Source organism: Anopheles coustani, chromosome 3 (assembly GCF_943734705.1).
Source record: "Anopheles coustani chromosome 3, idAnoCousDA_361_x.2, whole genome shotgun sequence".
In the NCBI taxonomy this organism is placed as follows: Eukaryota; Metazoa; Arthropoda; class Insecta; order Diptera; family Culicidae; genus Anopheles; species Anopheles coustani.
The window spans coordinates 51,479,034-51,501,927 of NC_071288.1; the positions used below are offsets into that span (position 1 = coordinate 51,479,034).

Consider the following 22,894-nt stretch of genomic DNA (forward strand, 5'->3'; position numbering starts at 1 on the left):
TTGGCCGCTGTTTGTTTGCGGGAGAAAATTTATTATCTTCCTCCCGTGCCCCGGACGCAACCTTCGGACCTTCGCCTTGGCGCCTTGGTAGACGGCAACAAGCCTCACGTGGCACCGCTTACCGCGCGAAAGGAGCCATGTCGCCGGCCCGCTTCCGGTGGGATGTGATGCGCTCTCGAGGCGCACGTACGTACGCGTGGTCGGTTACCTCGTGCATGCACGTACGGCATCGTCACCCACCTAACCGCACGATGATGTCCGAGAGTGTTTTCGAGTGATAACACACGCCTTTTTCTCGTTGACAACGACCGGCTGCTAGCCAAGCGGAAAACTGGGGAAACCGGGTGGTGGTGCAAACTTTCCAACTAGGATTATTTTCCATTACACAATTTTCCGACTGACCCACTTCCGGCGTACGACCGGATGGGTGGTGGGATGGGACGAACGGATTAATAACGACGGGCAGCGCCGGCAAAGGCACACGCCATACGCTGCGGTCGGGGAGGGAAAATACAATCAAAACTTAGATAAGGCCATGGTTTGCGGCAAACGGTATGCACGACGTTGCGGTTGTTGTCGAAAAAAAGTCGGTTTCATTTTTAGGTTATCGCCTCAGAAATGAGTAATTCGGCCGGGTCGATCTTTTCACAAACTGAACGTCACCGGAGGTCAATTTATTTTCCCGCTCACTGGCGCTCTATGGTGGAGGAAGGCGGGGAAAATAGACCCCATTCATGCATGGGTGGATGAAGAGGCGCCTAAATTGATCTGTCTAGGGTGGCGAATACTTTTTCACATGAATGATGAGTCAATTTTGAGAGAGAAAGATTGATGAAACACTGGTTTAAGTTGCGATTGTTAAATAATGTAATGTAATAATGCTTCTAAGGATGTACATAGAATTGCACATCACAAGTACACTTAGTTTCATCATGCTGTGTATGATCATGTCCTGGGTTTTCTTCATTTTTGTTACAATTTAGCGTAATGTATATTTAGCGTCTGCGTCTTATAATTCATCCAATTGCATATCGTTATTTAGAATGCTAGTAAAAATGGTCCATCGCTTTAACAACTATGTTGAAGCATCACACATTTTCGTAAGCTTTACTATGAAGTAGAGTACGGGGGCTCCTTCAATCCAATAAAACCTGAACATTTCACCCCCGGTCAAACATAGCCAGCGGCCACAAGGTGAGCGAACATCATCAACCGTCAAACAGCAATCCCTTGCCAACCGCGTACACATCCACTGCAGCCCGGCATTTCCATTTTTGCCGAGCCGACATTTTCCGGTCATTTCCGTCCCGTCGGACCGTCCCTCGGTTGCGCTAGAATTGACAGTAGTCTCGTCGCTTCCGGACGGTCGGTGGGATGTAAGTGCTGGAGCGGGAATGTTGGTCCGGGGGCAGATAGAATTTCAAAGCTGGCGAAAGGTGGCGCTCGAATTTGTCTGCGAGTCTTCTGCATAATTGGATTTTCATGTCGATGAGTTTCTATTCCCTTTTTTCCATTTTTCTTTCTCGTTATTATTGGTGTGTATGGACACACACACACACACACACAGATTGGTGTGGTAGGTGAGTGAATATGCTGCAAACCGTACCCCGGAGTCGTCGAAATTCGGTGACCGGTGAAACTGACCAGACTGGTGTCGATTTTGAGTCGATGGAAAACGGAGAATATTTGGTCGAATTCACCGAGCGACTGCACTACCTTCAACTGGTGTTGGATGGAATATTCCGGCCGGGAATGCTTATTTGGCCTTTTTTACGGCTTTGTCTACAAAGTAACCCCCTCGGAGATACTCGCGTTGCTCAAATTCCGGAAGTACACCCTGGCCGTGGCCGCGGGCGCTGATGGAATATTTGAGTGGGTACGCTGATCCTGTGCATGGGCACACTTCGAAAGGAAAAAAGCATACTACCTTTTATGTTAAAAAAAAACACAGATACAACCCCATTCAACACAAGCATCGAGGAGGCTCCCTTTTTTTCCCCCGTCCGATCTTGCCAATGCGGCGACCCCCGGAAGAAAGTTAGCGTTTTTTTAAAACCATTTCGCTGAGAAGAAAAAACAAGAGACCGATACCTGGCCTCGTCTTCGCAAAAGGGCTCGGTATGCTTTTTACCTTGAAGTGGAGTTACATTTTTTATCAATATTGATTTTTCACCCTTCTACCTGCTTTCATCCCGGGGAAGGCATAAAAAATCCCTCGCTTTGCCTTGGGTCAAACGCGAGGACGTCTCGTCCCAGAGGCCGCAAATGGTGGTTGAATTTTGCAGCGGTTCTAAATTGAGCAGCAATCATTGCCGTCCGTTATTGTAGACGTAGTGGTTTATGCAGCGAATCGAGCTGGGGCTATTTTTGCTGTGGGGTGGAGAACTTTTTCGCATTGTCTTTTGGCGCAACTAACCGGAGGCAATGGAAATGGGATTTTTAAAGAAGGTTGCGGGAAATTCACTAACAAACGTAACGTTTTGCGAAAAATACGGCATATCTGTTGACGAAACTATATTACAGTTGCGAAGCATTTGTTGCACCCGTTATAATAGGGGATATGAAAAAGAAAAGTTTTATCTTCAACTTCAACGCATTTTAAACTATTTAAAGCATTACAAACCACAAACAATTCCTTTTGAAATTTTATCTTTATAGTTTTGAATGGTGTTCAGAATAGCGAGTATTTTTAAATTGATGAATACTGTTCTTTGTGTAAGTAGAAAATATAAAACGCGAAGATGTGGCAATATAATCACGATTTCTAAATTACGTTTCTGGAAAACGGATGACGCCAAACAGTTGATTCTTCGGGTGTTTGATTGTTTACATTCAAACCTACCAGATAGTGCATCGAAACTATTTTTTTCAACCGTTTCTGTTAAAATGCGAGGAATTTCCGTTAAAAAGCGCAAAAGCGTTCTGCACAAATGGTGTTCGACTCCTTACATTTCGCTAAGGAAATTGGCGAAATCGGTAGGTGTGAGTATCGGAGCCGTAGGAACCGTCATCCAAAAGTTTCGGGAGGAGTCCAGCTTCGAGGATACGCCGAAAAGTGGTCAAAAACCTGGTCCTATCGACTAACAGTTGAACGGGGAAAGAGCAAAAGCATTCAAGCAAAAATAGGAAAGTTCCATTCGCGATGTGGCTCAACAAATGGGTACGTCAAAAAGTAACGTCCAATGAGACAAGGCAAGATTGAATTTAAAATCGTACAAAATCCAAAAGAAATCGAAACGGAGTGCAAATTAGGTTGCATGCATTAAACATCGGGCCCGGAAGCTGTACGACAAGCTGCTGTGTGGACGAAGAGTCGACCAAGACCAGATCAATTGAGATATTTTGGGCGCTAACGAAGGCACACTTGAGAAAACATTTTTAAGTTGCGAAAAACATCGACAGTTTTCAAAAAAACTGTAAAAACGTTCAAATGTGTCGAAAACCGTTCATTACAAGTCTGTGCTGAGCCATATCGGAGGCGACAGATTAAAAGTGCGGTCATTAGCATACGATTAAATTTTTAAAATTTTTATTTTTCGCAAATAGTCCAGAACAGAACCCAAACACAATTTATGAAACAAAAATTCAGTTTCTGGAACAGGTTTTATTTTTTACCTAATTTTGAAATCGTGCTTATACTTTCTGGGCCACCCTTTATATTGAAAACCAAGCATCCATACAGTTCGCCGGACAATGTCCGGGAGAATGCTATTTCTATTGGCGTGACCAGTTGGACATTGGCTCGATATTTCCTTGGTAAAATATGCACTCGGCGACGTCTTTTGGTCGCCTTTGCTGACGCGCATCCTTGACATCGGCTGCCAACCGAAATACCAACCGCTTTCCAGGAATAGTTTCCCTCCCATGTCCTTACATGACACTGGCAAAGTGTCAACGAGTGAAAATGTTGAGGTCAATGGAGCGTGGGAATATTTTCTGATTTCCGTCCCTCAACCTTCAGCAGATACGGTTTCATGAACCAGGGGGTAATGGAAGTAGATTTTCTTTCTTTCCTTAGATACCGGAGAACATTCATCTTAAGCTACACGACGGGGCATGTTGCGAGGGGAAAAAGATGATACTAGTACTGTCGTGCAATTAGAGTGATAGTAACGCTTGGCCGCTTTTAGGTCGCACTTTTGTCCCCGGTTCGTTTAAATGGGATTAGTTGTTTTATTTCCTTTATTTCCCCCTGGCTTTATGTTCAACGCTTCTTTACAAACCATATGGTTTAGATATTTAATCCGAAAATGTGAACCAGTAAAATGGTTTGTACTTCCCCCGGTCGTAAAGTATATTGCCCAACACTTGCCCTCGAGAGGCAAGCAAGACGAAAGCGACGACTTACCAAACGATAAAATTTTCCTTAACGTCACTATCAGCTCATCACGGACGGAAAACTCTCCTCTAAACACATCCTTGGCGCTCCTCCTTCTAGTTCGCTTTTTAAAAGTTTTTTTTTGTTTTTGTAGTACCTATCAATCATAATATGAAATTTTGTTCTCATCCGTTGCCGAAAAAAGTAGGAAATTGTGAGTGAAAGGATGTACCGTTACATTCGATCGTTCTTGTTGATGGATGAACCATAATGAACGAGCTCTTGGTTTTGTGCCTTGAAAGACGTTCGTCCCAAAGATAAAGCATCATAAGGTTCTTACTTTCTTGTGGATTTTAACTTGGAGGTTGTGATGTTTATCAATTTCGAAATTTAATCGCTGCAAAAACACTAAGAAAGTGTTGCGGGTAGAAACTATTCCTTCAACAAGCGAGAAGAAAATTGATCTCCTACTGATCGACTCGCGGAAACTTGCTGTGCGAAGTGTTTCTTCGGATATCGTTAGGGAAACAACTTTGTCGATACAAAGTTAATATTTAATGAGTAAAACTTGGAGCGGCCGCTGGTGCAGACTAACAGAGGTGCACTCTGGGCTCAGAAGAAAAGTTGCTTGCGGCCGTGCACACTTGGGGAAAATAATTAACTCACCGACGGAGGGGCGGCGGGCGATAGTAGCGATGCAGCACAAAGCTGGACGCACAGGGTAAAGGTAAGGCTCGAAATGTGAAGAGAAATGCTTTACCGGTCCTCCGACGCTATTAAAAATGTATCAATCCATTGCGAAAGCACTACCGGGGAGATATTGCACAAGTTTTGAGAGTCTGTTTCCGGTGCTTCGGTAGTGCTTTCTGGCCTGTTGGAAAGCATCGATTGTTGCAAACCATTTCGTGTATTTTTATTTTTCTTTTCGCAAGGCAGATTATACTTTTTCAATTCGCTTTCTAGAACCAATTGTTGAAATTGTTGGTATATAATAAACTGTGTAACACACTTATTCTTTGGCATAACGATCGTATTCGGTAATGCCTATCCCTTAATGAGTTTACTAGACTTTTTTGCTCTGTGTACGTAGTAAATCAGTCCCCTCGTACAAGGGAGGATTCTAGGTTCAGGTTGAAGGGAGTGCTTTGACGCTCGTGAGTTTATTTTCTAACCAGCGTAACGGCACGACTGTCGCCGATCCTCGTGTAACAAACTATAAAATAAAATAAAATTTGAAGTAAAATTATGTTAAGAACACAATCGATCATATAAGGTAACTTGAATCACAGTTAATAAAAGGAGTGGACAACAGATATGCATGAAACGATCTGCTTTAAATGGGCAACACAAACACCACACACTTTTCACTCGATAGCTGCTTTCTCCAAATACACCGTTTATTGTTACATTTTTCGCACCACTGGCCGCTAAACTAATAAGCCCAGTTGATACCGTACACTTCCAACGTAACAGTCAATTCCGTTATCGGGACAGCACTGGCGATGGTGGCGGTGAAATGTTTCCCAAACTGCTGCTGATTATTATAGGTAAAGGTGCAGGACGTTGACGATCCAGTCCAAGCTCGGGCGAAAGTAATCTGTTGGTTAAGCAGCGGGTTCGGTTTGTAGTCAACCGTGGCCTGCAAATCCGTTGGGCCCTGGGTAGACCGTTTGGTAACGACGATGGTGTGAAGAAGATTGTCACCTAACGCAAACAAACGGTTCCCGTTTGAAAGGTAGTTAAAACCAGTGTCTTTTGGTAGGTTAAACTTACCCGTTGCCCGATTTCCTACACCATAGTTGCAGGCGTGCGATAGAGCGATGCACAGAATGGCGATTGCAGTCAAAGATCCCTTCAGATGGTTCATCGCTAGCTGGCTTGTGTATCGATACGAAATGATGCAGTCTATTAGCTGGCATAGACCTTTTTAAAAAGGTAGGACGTCTTATCGTTCGCTTCTACATTATCTGCACCATGTGGGGATCGATTGGGAATGTTCGACGAATTGCGACCATAGATAACAGAACTTCTGTATCACAATAGTATTTCGTCAGGATTAGTCACGAATGAAGAGATATTGTAATGTTACTAATCTACTGAGCATACTTAAATTGTGTCGTAGAATTATGTAAATTTATGGCACGTGGACATAACAATGATCCTCGGTAATAATGGCAAAAACTCATCCAGTACTTTTATTCTCTTTAGTCGTTAGTACCGGTACCCAATTGATACCGGTCGTCACGGAGTGAATTCGCTTTCAAGTCCAGCGTCACCAAGAGCTACTCCGGGCCTTCGTTGGCTCGTTTTGTAAGCACCATAGAAGTACGATAGAAGCGGACAGGTTGTTTGTTTGTTTGGTTTGCTTATATTAGTGGAATCGACATATCACACTTACCCGTGACACGTATGTCGAATCCCAAATTACAGGAGAGCGCAAATGCAGGGCAGCTCACAACGAGGATTTCATTGACTCCGATATGAAATGGCCGATGGCTATCAACGAAAGCTGATCTAATGCCGTACAATTCTTTCAACGTAAATCTACTCATTTATTCATAACAGTTTAGCAGCCGAGTCTTATCGCTACTATCTTTGCTATCTGCAGCATTTTGTCATAGATTAGTAATGCCCAACAAATCAGGAGCACCGTGCCACAATATTCTGAGGAAAAAATGCAATATTTTATTTACCATGCCCAAACCAATGTTGAATAATCCAAACTGATGATGTAGTTTTGAGAGTTGAACACCGTTCAAATTCAATTAATTTTCCAAACATCGTTCTCCACCGTAAAGCTATTACGGTTAATACGCCCAATTAATACCATACACTTCCCATGTTACCTTAAGTTCAGAAATTGGTGTATAACTGGAGACTACCGATTGAATTTGTTTGGACATATCAGCCGTAGGGAAAGTAAATAAGCAGGACATCGCCAATTCCGTTGCCGCCATGACAAAAGTCAGCTGTTGGCTAAAAAGTGGATTCACCTTGAAGTCCAGCATCACCGAGAGCAACTCCGGCACCCCGGTGGCCTGTTTTGTAAGCACGATAGTGTGCAGAAGACTATCGCCTATCGAGAACCACGAAAAGACAGGTTGAATATTGACTTCCACCTAACAGGTTGCTTGTTTTTGTGACATCGATGAATAACACTCACCGTAGACACGCTTGCCATACCCAAAACTGCAAGTTTGCGAAAATGAAAGTCAGCTTCCGACTAGGATGGCGAAAACAATGCGTTGTAGCGACTTCATTGTGTATACGATCGTGCTCTGATATGGAATGGCCAAGGGCTTTTAACTAAAGCTGATCAAATACCGCAGAGATCCTTCGATTTTAATCTACTTATTTGTCCACACCAGTTTAACAGCGAATGAATCTTATCGCTCTTATCTTCGTTATCTGCATCTGTTATGGTGGTATCGATTGGTAATGTTTGGTAATTTAGAATCACCGTTTCACAATACTATTTAGAGAAACGCACCTGCATGAACTCATCTGACAACATGTAATGCAATACATTTATTTACAATATACATTCAACACACAATTAAATAAGCATAACACCGTATAAACTTATCCGATTTTCTAACTGCCGTCCAGCACACTGTGAAGTCCTTTAGGCTAGTACGCCCAATTAATCCCGTACACTTCCACTGTTGCCATAAATTCTGAAATTGGTATGTTACTGGTCACCACGGAACGAATTTGCTTTGACGTATCACCCTGAGGAGCGTTAAACGTGCAGGACGTCGTCGATTCCGTCTTCACCGAAACCAAAGTCAGCTGTTGGTTGAAGAGTGGATTCGCCTTAAAGTCCAGCGTCAGCGAGAGCTGCTCCGGGCCCGCGGTGGCTCGTTTAGTTAGCACAATAGTGTGCAGAAGCCTATCGCCTATCGAAAAATGCAATTATACATGTTGTTGTAGATTTACTTCCGGCTATGTGGCACCGATCAACAACACTCACCCGTAGCACGCCTGCCGAAGCCAAAATTGCAAGCTAGCGAAAATGAAGGACAGCTCACCACTAGGATGGCGAACACAACTAACACGCCTTGCAGAGACTTCATTGTACACCGAGCCGTGGTTTGATATGGAATGATCCATTAACGACTGGTGCTTATTTAACGACTGGTACGATTTTAATCTTTGCACAATTGTCTTATCTTATCTACGCACCATGCGATATATCAAATACGAATCTAGCGCTTGATATGTTTGACCGTATTTGTTGTTAGCACTCACTCACAGTGAGTCACTGAATTTTCTACTTGACAGACACACAGACACAATGTGACACGTTTGAAGCATGTAGCAATCAAAGTATCGAAAGCTCAACTGTACCACTGTGAGCTTTTCGATTTCAATTCCCTGGGCCGTTAGGATCGATGTTACTTCACCATCGTTCACCTACATCAGCATACTCATACATAAATAAACAATGCATATTATGTGACCGATTTGATTACCTTCCTGGGGCGTTCCGAAGGTTCAACCTTCGCATGAAGAAAAAGGTAGAGCAAAATAGCACAGAACGGAGCTTCGATCGGAGGATATAACGTTACTCCCCGTTAATCCGTTCGCAGTTCCACGAAACCCGAGGGGATGAAGGAGATGCTTGGTACGATTCGGAGGGGGTGCTAAATTTAGGTTCGAGAATGATGAACGTTTGATGGAAATGTACATTCTTTCCGACCCCGGCAAAGGTGTTTAGTGTTACGCATTAAAGATTGATAGGAAGATTGATTTCAGGTTACGAAGCTGCTATGGGTGGTTTAACATGTTGGTTTTTTTTTCTCTCTTCTCCTCTTGCACAATAACATAAGAATTAGAAGAAATAGACGTTCTACTTGATTTTTCTCCGTATTAATATGTGGATTCATTTATTCACGTTGGAAGGAAAACGGTTGCATGATTTTATCGAACTTTTTTTGATTGTTTTGCAGCTACAAAAGGAAACCAAGACAGAAACGAGATCCCTCGGAATCCCATCACATTTTTTTGTCAATATTGTTGGAGAGATTCTCCCGTGCGTGATATGGTCTACTATCGGGCAACATATCTAACACTATGGAGGACGTTCAGAGTTGTGACAGTTTGCAACAATCTAGTCACTTGAAAGACACCACTTCCAGACACAGGAAACGACGTACAATTTAAATGGGAACCGCCAACCATTAACCACATTGTTGGACCACATGAGACCGACCGAGTATACCGGTAACCGCTGCAAGACATTTAATCTGTCATGCAACCGGAGATTTTTTTTATTGCAAATTGAACACAAAAGCGTCCCATAAAAGTATCCCATCGTTCCTTCCAGACGGAACCGGATGGCGTTGGGAGTAAACACCCTCATACAATGTATTCTAAATATCCAACTGCCAAGCAGCACGATACCGCTCCACTGTCACACAATGTTAGTTTCGACTGTAAAATAATACATGTTTGCCATTGTTACCCACGAAACGAAGATAGTTACAGTTCCTCTCCTACTGTGCTCCTTTTTCCAATTCCCGCTACTATCTGCGCCGACAATCAAAAAACTCCAACGAACAATGTGGACCGGAACGATACATAACTAAAACATCGTCGCTCACATTGTTCAAGATGGCATACATCGAGGGGGATTTTCGTTCCCAGGGTAAACAACTGTTATCTCTAAGATTTATGTAGTTTTCCTACACCCTAATGAAGTTATACAAAAATGTGCTTCATTTGAAATGAATCAGTTGATTGTTTGTTGTGCCATATCGTGATTTCGTACAGTTTTCCTTTGGTATGTTCTACTCCTAAAGCATCCTGTAAAAAAATTAGTTTGTTCATGAAGATTATTTGTCAAGATGAACCTTCCGAAATAATAAAAATCAGAAAGTGGAGTAAAACATTCGAGAAAAAAAATCGAGGAGTACATATAGCAAAGGGATTAAACTTCGGAAAAGTGTGTCGAAAAAATTGAAGGCTAACAAAAGTGAAAGCGTGTCCTGGCACAATCCAGAAGAATGTGCCACAACATAGAAATGTGCCAGAATAATACGGTAATAACAGTGGCTCGAATGGCGAAAGCGGTGGAAAGTTCACCAGGGCGAAGCAATGTTTATGTTTTCATAATGCAAAGTATCGGAACCGGAGCCGGAAGAGCCACACGACGCAAGGACGACCGTTATGCGGAGGATGAAGCGCATCGGGCCAGTGAATGGGCAGGAGCGGTGGAAAGGGAAATATATTCGCGACTAAAAGACGACACGAGCAGTGATGGCGTAAGATCCGGGCCGGGACATAAGTATGAACGCCTCGAACCGAAACGCCACGAACGGAACGTGGCGGTTTTGTGATGCAATATTTTCGCTTCGCTCTCGATGAAAGAAGCTGGCTTGTGCAGCTTCCCAGAACGACCACGGTGAGGATGATTCATCTTGCAATGAAAGGAAGGAACTAGTTTTCACTCAATGGTTTCAGGACATGGAAAGCCGCGTGTGAGACGGACCAGGGGGTGTTGGAAGGTTTTCGGGTGGTTGGGAAAGAAAAACACGCTGCAAGATTGATGTTTCGCATTGTTCCGAATAGGGCGCCGTTTGTTCGGGCGGGCGACATAGGGTTTGTCAACACGAATTGACCTATATATGGAAGGGAAACTTGTAATATTAACGAGGGTTAAGAACCATTTCAAACGGCACCACAGAACGGAGGGCGACAATAGACGATGGCGGCACGCGCTCCGAGAAGGTGCTTATGGTAAATGGATAAACCATCAATATGGTTTTCTTTTTTGTACTATGATTCCTGCTTTTTCGCTCACTTTGCGAAGGGTTACGCAATAATGTTCTTTTTAAACATTTCTCTGCTAACTCAAATCTTTGATCCGTGCCACCAGCACGATTGTGTGCGATCCTTATCCTAAAAAACCTCACCGACTTTGTAAGGAGAAAATGGCGTTCAAACCAAGTGCATTAAATCGAATGCAAAATTTTAAATTCAGTATTACAACTAAACAGGACACTTCCCCGTTCCCAATGGATGCCATTGGCTCGAGTTGCCTCATTCCACCACCGGCTCGAAACACGTGCGCAACTTCCGGGAAAGCTAATTTCGAATCCTGTTCGAATCGTCTGAAGAACTCCCGGGGACGGAATGTGGGCGGGGATTTTTTAATCGAACCATTCGCTCAATTTGTTGAATTTATTATCACCTCGTTACATGTGGCGCCGAGGTAAAATGGAAATGTAATTATTCCGCCCACTGCAAACTTCGGTTTGAACGGGTGCCCTGGAGCACTATACGCGTGGTATCCATTTCGAATGGAAAAGCGTGAGCTAGAACGTAATCCAGTGAGGGACCGAATTAGCTTGTTTAGAATTGAGGTTAAGGTACTCGTTGAGAGCAATAGACCACACAGAATACTATTTTGAATCGAAACTGTCTGAATAGATAACTGTAGAAACATAATTATTGTTAAGTAAGCAATAAAATAAAGAAAATGTGGTATTTTTTCAACACGAAAAATTATTGTAAAAGTATTATTGCGTACTGAATAGAATCATAATAATTTATGCAAATGTATGTAACAGTATGGTCTTTAAATGAAAGCTCAATAAATATGTAAAATTACGAAAATAATAAAATAAATTTCTTTACCACCAATAGCGGTTATATACTACTGAATGCGATACCGAGTAGCAACGGAGTATATTTTAACGATCAAAGAAATACCCTCCCCATGACAGAAGATAAGTGCATGACAAGTAAAAGTTTACCTTCGTGCACGCCAGGAATCTCGTTTGCTTCTCCTAAATAGAAACGAATCCTACCAAATCGGGAAGGAAAAATCGTCCACGAAGATTGCTGAAGAATCCACCCACCCCTGCCCCGCTTAGTTCGGATCACGTAGCTTCGAAACACGACACCGGAAAATTGTTCCATTCAACGTGCGAGCGCCCACAAACCACGTGATCGCAACAGGAAATACGCTACCTTTCTCTACTACCATCCCCATTTGTTTCCCCATTTCCTGCACAGGGAACACACTTAGCCATTGATTCAAGGTATCCGATTTTGAATAACAACTGTTTTCACTTTTCATACAAACACCCCCGCGGCACGAGAAGCTACTTGTTCGCGCACTCCATTTTATCCCAGTAGCTCTTGCTTTTTCCCCTCCCTGTAGCGAGTATATTTTTGTTGTTGTTTTATGTTCATCTTATGTTTTTTTTTTTAATTTTTTCACTGTCAACTTCGTTTCATCAACACGAATCCTTTGAACGAAATAGGGAGAGAGCATTGAAACCGCCTGTCTACGTTGGAACGGTGCCAAAACAACCGTTGTTTGTTGGTGAGTGGATAGGAAGCTGGATGCTGTTGCTCCGTTTCGGGGAAAACTGGTGAATTAATTCATTTTTCATTAACAAACCGTGGCCAGCCCCGGGGGGAAAGACGTAACCCGTACCGGGTTGAATGATGATTTGGCAGCGAGTTAATGACAATTAGCAGGCGCGTATCGGAAGTTCGCTAGTTGATTGCGTCGTTTTAGGGAAAATTATGTTCGTTACAGGAACGAAAACTATACCTCTCAACTTGTTATTCTGAGAAGAAAGTTTACGTAACATTTATTTTGACTGGTTGTTTTCGAGGAATGGAGTTTGAGGAATCATATTTTTGAGGGTATTGTTTTAACATCTCAATGTTTCAGTTAGTTAAGTTTGAATCCATTCCAAATGTACGCCATAAACCAAATTGTTTATAGACAGGATTCAGGATGCATTGAATGTAGATATGCATCTTCCATTTCTTCCTAGCAACACCCCAACACCGAGTCATGGCGGAAGGATCTTGGAGACACTTTTATTTCCCATTTTATACCACAGTGGCCGCAAACCAGCTTAATAGCTATACGACAAACCGACAACGCAGAACTAGGGTTTCTGGAGGAGATAATTGAATGAATCATGGGTTAATGTGGTCGAAGTAGACTTTCGCACACACATTAGAAAAAAAGCCATTCTCCCACTATAATGCCACGACGTGATGTGCTTCCGTCGTCGTAAGTTGCCTTCTAGCGACGATCTAAGAAGTTGCTTGGTTGCCCCTGGTGCGATGGTTGTGACAATTATGAACAAGGACAGCTTGTTCGAAAGCCAACGTCGCGCGAACGATGATCTCACCTTTTCGAGCCGTCCAACGGGATCCATACTGTCGTCCCATAGAAGCCCTAGCCGAAGCCGAGTCGGGGGTGTAAGCAAATGGGCTTCAGTTGAATGTGCGCCAAGAACGGTCTGCTTCTTGCGTTTCCTTGTCTAAGACAAACACGCGCATCGGGGTGGAGGGGGAAACAATCGATGAAAATATAACGCCAGATTCCGGCAACCACACACCAATACAGACGTTTGTCGGCACCGGGGAGGGAATGTCGGGGGAAAGACGTCTGTCTGTGCGTTAGGCGTTGGCATACGGGAAAAAGGTGCCACGTGAGAAAGCCCATTCGGGTGAAGCCGATGTGATGATGTAATGGATTCTTTGGCCGTTGCCTTTCAGTCAGTGGCTGGTTTTCTTTGCAATCCGCCAACCTGCGGCGGTGCTCGTACATTATGGAGACGCCCAGTCGAATGTGCCCCCCTGCCGCCACCGACTACGCCAGCTGGAAAAACGACCAACTCCCGAGGCACCGGCTTTCTGCAGGCAAGTGGTGAATAAGTTATCCATCCCGTGCCATCCGTGCACAGGGCATATACTGTGTACATGAAGTTGCTGGTTGACTCGCGCGGCTAGCGAAGGATTACGGGGCAGGACACCGACAACGACTGTAACGAGTCGTTTGCCGGAATGCTGCCAGCGAACGGACGTAGCATACAAATGCAATCCTTACCAGTTGACAGCATACCTTGCAGACACGGCGAAAGCAATTCGAAGCGTTGGAATGACACGTTCCGTAAGCGGCCAGACCACGGCCACGATATGGCCAAAGAAGATCTGAACTGTCGATGCGGTTAAAAGGGGCGGTAAAACTGTAATGACTTCGAACGTCACACGCGCCCGCCGGACGTCAAATGGTTGGACGAAAGATCTTCCCGGTATCGGTAAGCCAGAAAGAAAGTTGTGATGTCCTAGGCACGACGAGGTACGGGTTTTTTTGTGAGCAAGCATCGCCGGACGTGGCCGATGAACCAATGCGAACCTTCCTAGGCTTCGGAAGGAAATGGGAGCCGTTTGCCAAATTGAATCGAAATTGGTGGAACGGGGCCGGCGTATGGAAGCGAGCGGTAAGGGATACAGTTTTAATAATTTATAGCAAATAATTTATAGTACTACATTGCTCCCCCGTGTGCACTACGGCCGCACCAGGGCAGCCATCGCAAAGTAGTTTGCAAAATGGCACACCGTGAGGGGCGACTGAGCAAATGGATGACGGCCAGTCGTGGGGTGTGATGGATCACTTAGCTGCTGCATCCACGGTATCCTCGATGGACGCAGGGTGATGGAACATTGCTACAAATGGGCGCAAATTGAGGTGTGGTGCCGTTTGAACGTAAGCACGGGGAAAACTTCCTGTCCAGACACTGACAGGAATTAATCCCATGAAGTGTGACTGCTCGCTTTGGAAGGCAGGTAGGGGCGCTTTATAAACATTGTGGTACATCTATCATTAGGTGTTTTACTAGCACATTTTTGGAGGGACATACAATTTAACCATGAACAGTTATTAGAGCCATGAACTAATTGAATTTATACTTTCCATACCGTCCAGAAAATCATTTAGACTAGCGATGTAGCATCTGTATTTGTTTGCTTTGGTTAGCGAACTTTTGAACCAACTTTCACTTTACAACACTCAACCAAGATACTCACTTTATTTATATCAATTCTCACAATCGACACATCTTTTTACTTATATCAATAGCTTAGGAAAAAGTGTTCATTTTATTATTTATGCTTTGTTTTTTTAGCAAAACCCTACATTTAGGCATTATATCCACCCGATACAGTGTACACCTTGCTAAATATCAGTCAAATATTTGTTAATAATTTCTCCATTCAAGTTCCAAATTTGTTTTAAGATACTTCTTAAAAGAAATGTATCCATACTAATGAGTATACAATCTTTCAAATCTAGGAACATGCTCAAATCGACGCATTGTATGAATTTAACAATACTTATGATTAAAAAGCAATTTCAATTTACCAAAAAGCACTGACATACTTTAAAACGTTGTAAATCCTATAAACTTTCGAGAATGTTACTGTGTGATACATATTAATTATCCATTTAGAATAGGCATCAACGTAATGTAATATTTTTAAAATTAGGAAACCTGTATCAAGAAATTTAAAGGAGCGTGATGAAAATGAAATATTTCTGCTAATTTTTTGTTTTTAATAATTTTTAAAAATAAACGCTTTTCTGTGGGACCAAAACCTGTTACTAAAGCCGGATGGAAGTGAGCATTATTTTGTACGAAAATAGTCTCATCTTCCCGGTTAATGCATCTCAAAAACATAGCTAGGAGTTTTCACTTGTTGTGAGCTGTTAGGATGTCAAACTACGAAAAAAGGACTTTTGAGTCTACGGCAGACTCATGTTTTACAAGTGGTTCGCATTCATTACTGTCTAGCCGGTGTCATTGTTTGGCGAGCGGACGCGTGTCTTGCGCCCCGTCGCGAGGAAAATGCAAATTCACCTCAACGTCATCCACACGTCAAATCGTCGTCTCCCTCGCATTCCCGTTCGCTTTGTTACGTCCGTCGTAAAACACTTCGTTACAAACCCAATTTAATCACCCACCTCAAACCACAAACGTCTACGTTGGTAGCGAAATGGTGACGCAAACATTCCATCCATCTCGGTACGCTTGAAGGGGATCCTTTCGGAATCGGCGTCCAAAGATGCTTTGTGGGGTGGCGAAAACTTCTCAATTCCAATCTCAGCTAGACACTACTGTTTGCATAGCCCTACACATCCATACAAACTCGGTGGTGCGCACATTTCGGAGCACTTGTATGCCCACTTTGTGTGCCCAAAGTGGCAAAGAACGGTGTCGAATAATCCGACTAATTTACACCCCCGGAAGCAGGACTCTGATGCGTAAGGAAATTCAACTCTGGCGGAAGAAGCATTGGGGACGCTTTTACAAAATAGAGCTCTGGGGTGGTTGGGGTTCGGAGTTTTTCCCCCTTTTTTCCACCGGACGCTTTGAAGTGCATTCGCGCGTATCGGTATGATGCAACGTTAAAAATCGTCAAGTGTAGTACTTCGTTAGCGAAGGATCGAAAAAATAAAACAAGTAAAACAAACATTCATCCCTTCTACAAGGAATGAGGATGTTTTTGTTGATTGTGTCGTTGCACATGGAAAATGGTTTCCCCAGAGTACGCCTCCATGTTATGTACACGTTTTTATTTACTCGTTAACATTTTGATCTAGCGATGCGATGAATCTAACATTGCCTCATGGTTGTTAATTTTCAACTTCCTCGTGAGGGTTGTTAAACACTTCAACCGTACAGAGATGCACTCGTTTGGTACATATGCTGGTTTGCTACAAATTCTTTTCAGAAATCACAAAGAACTGGTACATTTGAAGATACTTTCAATTATCCAGCATGTTATTCCATTTGAGACCTATAGTGGTCATGTCTCTTACAAAATTTGAAATAGTTCTTCACTTTGGATTAAATTAAGAAAATAACTGCAAGAGAAAAGAGAAGTTAAAAATTCTCTTGAAAAAATATATTCTTCCATTCAGAAAAAGAATCCAATTCGATAGAGGTTGGATTTGTGTCGCTCACAGTCCGAAAACATGTTATGCATTATCTAGAAAATAAACCACAAAAAAGCATTACGTTACCAAATTAAAACAGACCTCTAATCCACATGGAATAAAAAAAGAAGGTTCCTACAAGCATATGTTCCTTGAGCACACTTCGACATCCAATTAGCGCACAATGGAGTCTTCCAACACACGAGGGACATGCATGTGCCATGTTGCGTTTGTTTTGCGGATCAGTCCCCACATACCCGTGTGGACATTAATCGTCCAGCCTCCTCGGTGGACAGGGAAATTGGTGAGCTCGTTTGGAGAGGACAAGTTTTCTTTTCCAGCACGCCCTTGAGCACGTTTGCCAGCATTTCCCGCACCAGCAAACGAGGTATGGATGTCACAGGCCCGTCTGGCCCGAAAGACTTCCACCACCGACAAGGATGCTTGGCGCGTAATCTTTCCCAAAGCTCTCGGAAACATGCATCCACGAGCGGTTGCTTCATTTGCATAACGAACGAAACGCAATAATGGTGGTGTATTCTTGTGATGTAACTGCAACCATTATTCAAATCGTTTGTTGAGCATTATAGTGACATCAGAATCGTGGCTAAGACTTGAACAAAAATATACGTAAAATAATAAGTTTGACTATTTTAGATGAACAAAACATTGATGCATTAACATCACTAGCATTTGTTTTATGTTGTGCAAAAAATGTTTTCAAATATTTGTTTAAAACTCGCATCACAAAGGGTTTTCAAGATAGTCTACTCTTTTAGTCGTATCAAAATGATGAACTTCCTAATCAACTTTGCAGAACACACGTGCAGTTCGGAATGGATTAAAATTTATATTTTCTAAATTGATTGATTCTTTTCATTTGATCAATTGTTTATCACGACAGTTGATGATTGAAAGATTTTTTTTTTCTAATTTTATTGAAATCATCAAGCAGAAATATTTGCCGGGAAAATGTTTGTAGTGAAACGGGCGGCCAGGCTTAACAAACGACTTAACTGTCTGCACTACAGAGTATGACAGAATTTCATTTTTCAACTAAACCAAAGACTCTCTATGGCAAAATTGTTTTTCGAAATAGTGGTACCACATTATTGCATACTATCGTCGAATGCCGACGAATAGTATAATTCAGAAAATGTTACTCACAATTGAAAATGCTTTGCCAAGAATCCCACAGAATGCAATTGTGGCAAAGACAATTTGTGTAATATTTTAAATTGATTCTGACAAACAAACTATGCATTTGATTTGTGTGCAACATTCCTGTTTTAAAATGGTACAAGAGCATCGAAATTATCCTGCAGCCATACACGAAACACGGAACCCAATGGCAACTAGAAGCTGACGTACTTACCTCTGGGATGTCATCCGGCACCTTGCCCATCCAGGACAGCGACAGTATCGGGCAGTCGCATCTTGTGTTGGAGTTTTTCTCAAAATGCAAATGCATGTTGCCGTCGACAGCAGCACCGGAGTTGCTCGAGGACTGCAGAATCTCCGTCCCACATGCAACGCTTGTCTGCGGGCGTGCACAATTGACTCACGACGACATGCACGACAGTACACTGCACACACGAGACACACACGTACACGCACACCAAGTGTAAGGCAAGAAGCTCCGAGGTACGCTAAATCGGACACATGAACTCGCGGCAACACGGCTGTTTTTCACACAACACAGCAACACAACAGCTTCCGGTATGCTGGTTTAGATCTTCTCGCACTACGGTAAAGGACGTGGAGTGAGAGGAAAAGCAAATGAAAAAAATACAGTAAGACAAGAGAGAAGATATGCATCAAACGGAAGTGTAGAACCAAGGGTGGTTCGACGATGTGGCGTGGCGTGCCTTTCACGGTCAACGGCTTTCAAATTTGCAGATGCACTTGTGTGGTGGTCAGTGCCCCGGTAAAGCTTGGGTATGGGTTCACTCGTTGTCACCTTGCTGTTCGAAGTCAGTTTACTATGATGACTATCCTTTTTAGCTCGTCGTGGCATGCTGCGATGTCGATCGAGGACAATGAGTCTGTGGCGAGTTGCTCGCTGCCGTTATGTCACGCATTGTTTACGCTCATCGAACAGCAGTAGAGCATCGAAACGCAAGCACAAACTTAAAACAAGCAACACATACTCTTTCGGCATCGCTAGCCCCACGTGTCACCTTTAACCGAAACGTTCGCGAGAAGAACACACGCTTTAAGCAAATCACTACCCATCTGGCTTTCCATCAGCAGGAGTCAAGACAAAACAAAACCAGCCGAATGAACACATACTCTACACACCCTGCCACGTGCACACCGAAAGCGACCGATTTGGCAATCGGCGAACCCACGCCGACGGAACCTTCAAATCAAACGTGCTCTATTTTCACGTCGAACGTCGTTTCGTCAATGTCAAGGCACGGTGATCTTCGGCGAGTTCTATTTCGAGCAGCCGATCGCGAGAGCACAACAGATGGTCGGTCGATAGAAAGTAGCTGCCGGTGTGGCAGCGGCGGCCATCGAACAACGTCGGCGGGAAATCCCACCCACTCCCACTAGGGACGTTGGATGTTGTGTTTTGTGGCGTGAAAAATTTATAATTTATCGCCATCGCGATGCAAAGGCGAATGAAGTTTTGGTGGAAGGAGGACGTTCTGCGAAAGGGTATCCTAGGGTAACCACCATAATTCTGCGGCGGTGCGTTTGATGAAACTATGGCAATCATCGATAGGAAGCCGGAGGAATGTAATTAGAACGATTAGGAATAACCATATATCTGTGGCAGACCATTTACCAACATTGTGGTCCTTTTCTTCTTCCTCCCATGGAATGTCCAATCGGAGAATAGAAAACACGACCAGCTAACAGACATATTTAACAAGGAAATTATTTAAATGTTGTTTCAACATACCAGAGTTGCAGATAAGAATTAGGAAAAGTCAATTAGATAATAACACGGTTTTAGTACGGAATGAAAATAAATTATATGAAAATAGCAAGTAAAACTCTCTCCATACCATATTACTATGTACTTCGTATTATAATCAGTACGATTAAAAAAATCGGTTCGATTACTGTAATTTCATTGTTTTCCTATGATTACCTGTCTTTTAATAGCATGGATAGAAATAGTTTAATTCGGCTTTTTAGTAGAAGGTGAAGCGAAATTTATGTTTTTCTGCTGTCTTTAGGCAAATTTTCAACAAGAAATATTCTCTCATAATCTAAGTTCAAGTTAAGAAAATTAAACAGCAATTAGGAATTATAGCCACTTCAATCAAATTGATTTGCATATTTATACGTTATCTCTTATTCAGAAACAAAAAATACTCCCAACATGACTGCTATTAAGTACATCGAGATAGAAACGGTGATAAATTATGAATGCGTGTTAAAATTGGATGCCAATGTGAATATCTCTGGTATTCTCCGTATCGTAGAGTAGGTTTGATCAAATTGTATTGTACTTGCAAATTGTGCTTTGATCGATTAACAAACCTTCCATGAGTGGCAAATTGTGAAAAGTTCTTTGACGATAAAAGCCAACATAAAACCGTTCCTAAACGACAATCCAGGCACCCTTAAAATGCTACGTACAAACACCGAAAAGTAAAACGGACCCCGTTAAATGCTGGTGATCAGCAAAAAACAAAACCAACAAAAAAAAGTGTGCTTACATACTAATAAACTAAGACCCTTTTTGTGGCTTCCCACGGCGGCAAAGGACGCAAAAGTTTGTGATCCTTCCTTTCCGTTTTTTTGTGTCGGTTGCTCGGTTTCGCAGCGCAATCAAAGTGTCAAATAATCGCGCCATTTTATTTCACCGGAAGGATCGTTCCATCGAATGCGGTGGGTCGAATAAAATGCGGATGGGGGGACTGAAAGTAAGCTGCAGGAGGGGAAAAAGGCCTTCAGTATTTACACAACCGGCAATCTTCGGCTATGGGCTGCGTCATCTGATTGGGACTGACTTCTTACCCAGGCTGTTCGTTTCGCTTCGAACAAATTTCTTTGCCGAAATACAATAACAAAAAAAAAAATACAACCGAAAAAAAGTCGAGCGTTTCTTTTGAAACGGCACTTGTGATAAACCGTTGGTCTTACAATGGAGAGGAAATATTGTTTCCCCTTCCGGTGGCGCGTTATTGAACCGTTGTCTGGCCGAAACTTCTGGTCGCCGGTTTTTCATGAGCTTTTGCTTATCACCATTTTTATTCCTTCCCATAAACCGCTGTGTGTGTGAATGTATGGGTGTGTGTTATCGAGGAGATTTCCTTAATTAAATCGTTATGCAAATTCATCTTCCAGAACGGCACAGGCTGTTGGGCACGATAACAAGTGCCATCCGGGTGGCGTTGGACATCCACGGGGGGGAAACTTCTAACGCGCCACCATGCGCCTCCATCGCTTTGGGGGAGATTCGATCATTTTCGATTGAATTCTGTCCTCCGACCGTGGGCGCGTTTAAAGTGCCATTTCAATGGTTGCTATCTTTCCGCACGAAAAAGCACGCATGAAGTCTGCTGCAAAAGCGAACGACCTCCAACAAGCACTCCGGACAGCTAGGAACATAGTCCCTTCATAGGCCAACGACAATGGCAGGGATTCGCCCGCAGGAGGGGTGCCAAGATGAATGTGGGAAGAAATACACTCAATTTCTTTACTCATGTCACCGGGATGGAATCTTGTCGTGCTTTGGGCGCACTTGCGTGGGGCAACGCGCTGGGTTCATCAGCCATCAGGAAAAGCGAGTGTGGGCGGGAAAAAGGCGGGAAAATCGACCATCCGGCACAGACTGGTGCCGACCAATGAAAGCGTACCGGATCTGTATCATTCTTTGACGCCGTCGTCCGCCTACAGTGTCCACCCCGAGCGAGGCGGAGCAGAAATTGATCGAAACAGTACTATACGAAACTTTTGCAAGAAAATCGCTATCACAATAATTTGCTATTATTAAGCCGATAGTAACTACAATGATTACGGATGTAAAAATCGTATGTTATTATGGTAATTTAAATTTGCACTTGCAAGTTGCACTTCAGCTTGACATACTTTATATGCAAACAGGGAATTTTTACAATTGCCCCATCAATAACGTTGTATTTTCAAACCAATTTTCCAACTAAAAACCACACAAAATCATCATGTAGCAAACATCCCAGATTTTACCATCTACCAAAAGGATTCTCTTTCCGTACATTGATACATTTGTCGCGATAGGTTTATCGCACCGTCTAACTAACGCTTCTCCTCTTTCAATCCTTTTATCGGCTTTAATGTGCATCCTTCAGCGATCAATCACCCTATCTCCTCGAACAAACAACGAAAGTGGACTGCAGTTGTGTGGAAGGTCCTTTACCCCGGGAAAACTGCAACGAACCCATCACCATCGTCACGCCACACGAGCGTACATTAAGGATGCGGTCATTGTCATTGGAGACAGGAAAATTACACCTCCTCACCTTTCTCCACCCTCCCGCGGAACGGAGTCTTCGTGCAACGTAATCATCAACGTGGCGACTAATAGAAGAAGTGCTTTGATAGACGCGCTCTCGAACGCACGTCGGAGCGTTGTATGCGTTGGAAAACGACTCGCTAGCCATGGCGCAACAGGAACGGGTCGAAAACACAGCCCCATTAGGCTGGACCACATCGATTTCTCGTGCAGTAAGTTTGTGGGGTTGGGAAGCCATTGGTAACGGGTTCATTAGTGTCCGACTTTGTTGCAATTCTCGAAGCAGTAGGGAGTGTAAATGTCGTTAGTACACTTACCATCGTAAGTCCTACAACAACGGGTTGTCTTGCATCGTACGGAATGAAGA

The 22,894-nt window shown here is 43.2% G+C and overlaps 1 protein-coding gene across 1 annotated transcript in view; it reads right to left on the reverse strand.

Annotated features, from left to right (window-relative positions):
* LOC131260962 (uncharacterized) overlaps window positions 1-18,543 on the reverse strand; it is a 33,084-nt gene extending 14,541 nt beyond the window's left edge. The window contains exon 1 of the mRNA XM_058262825.1: window positions 18,448-18,543. Coding sequence (XP_058118808.1) covers window positions 18,448-18,543 — 96 coding nt within the window. The remainder of the gene's footprint in view (window positions 1-18,447) is intronic.
* Between the last annotated feature and the right edge of the window lie 4,351 nt (window positions 18,544-22,894).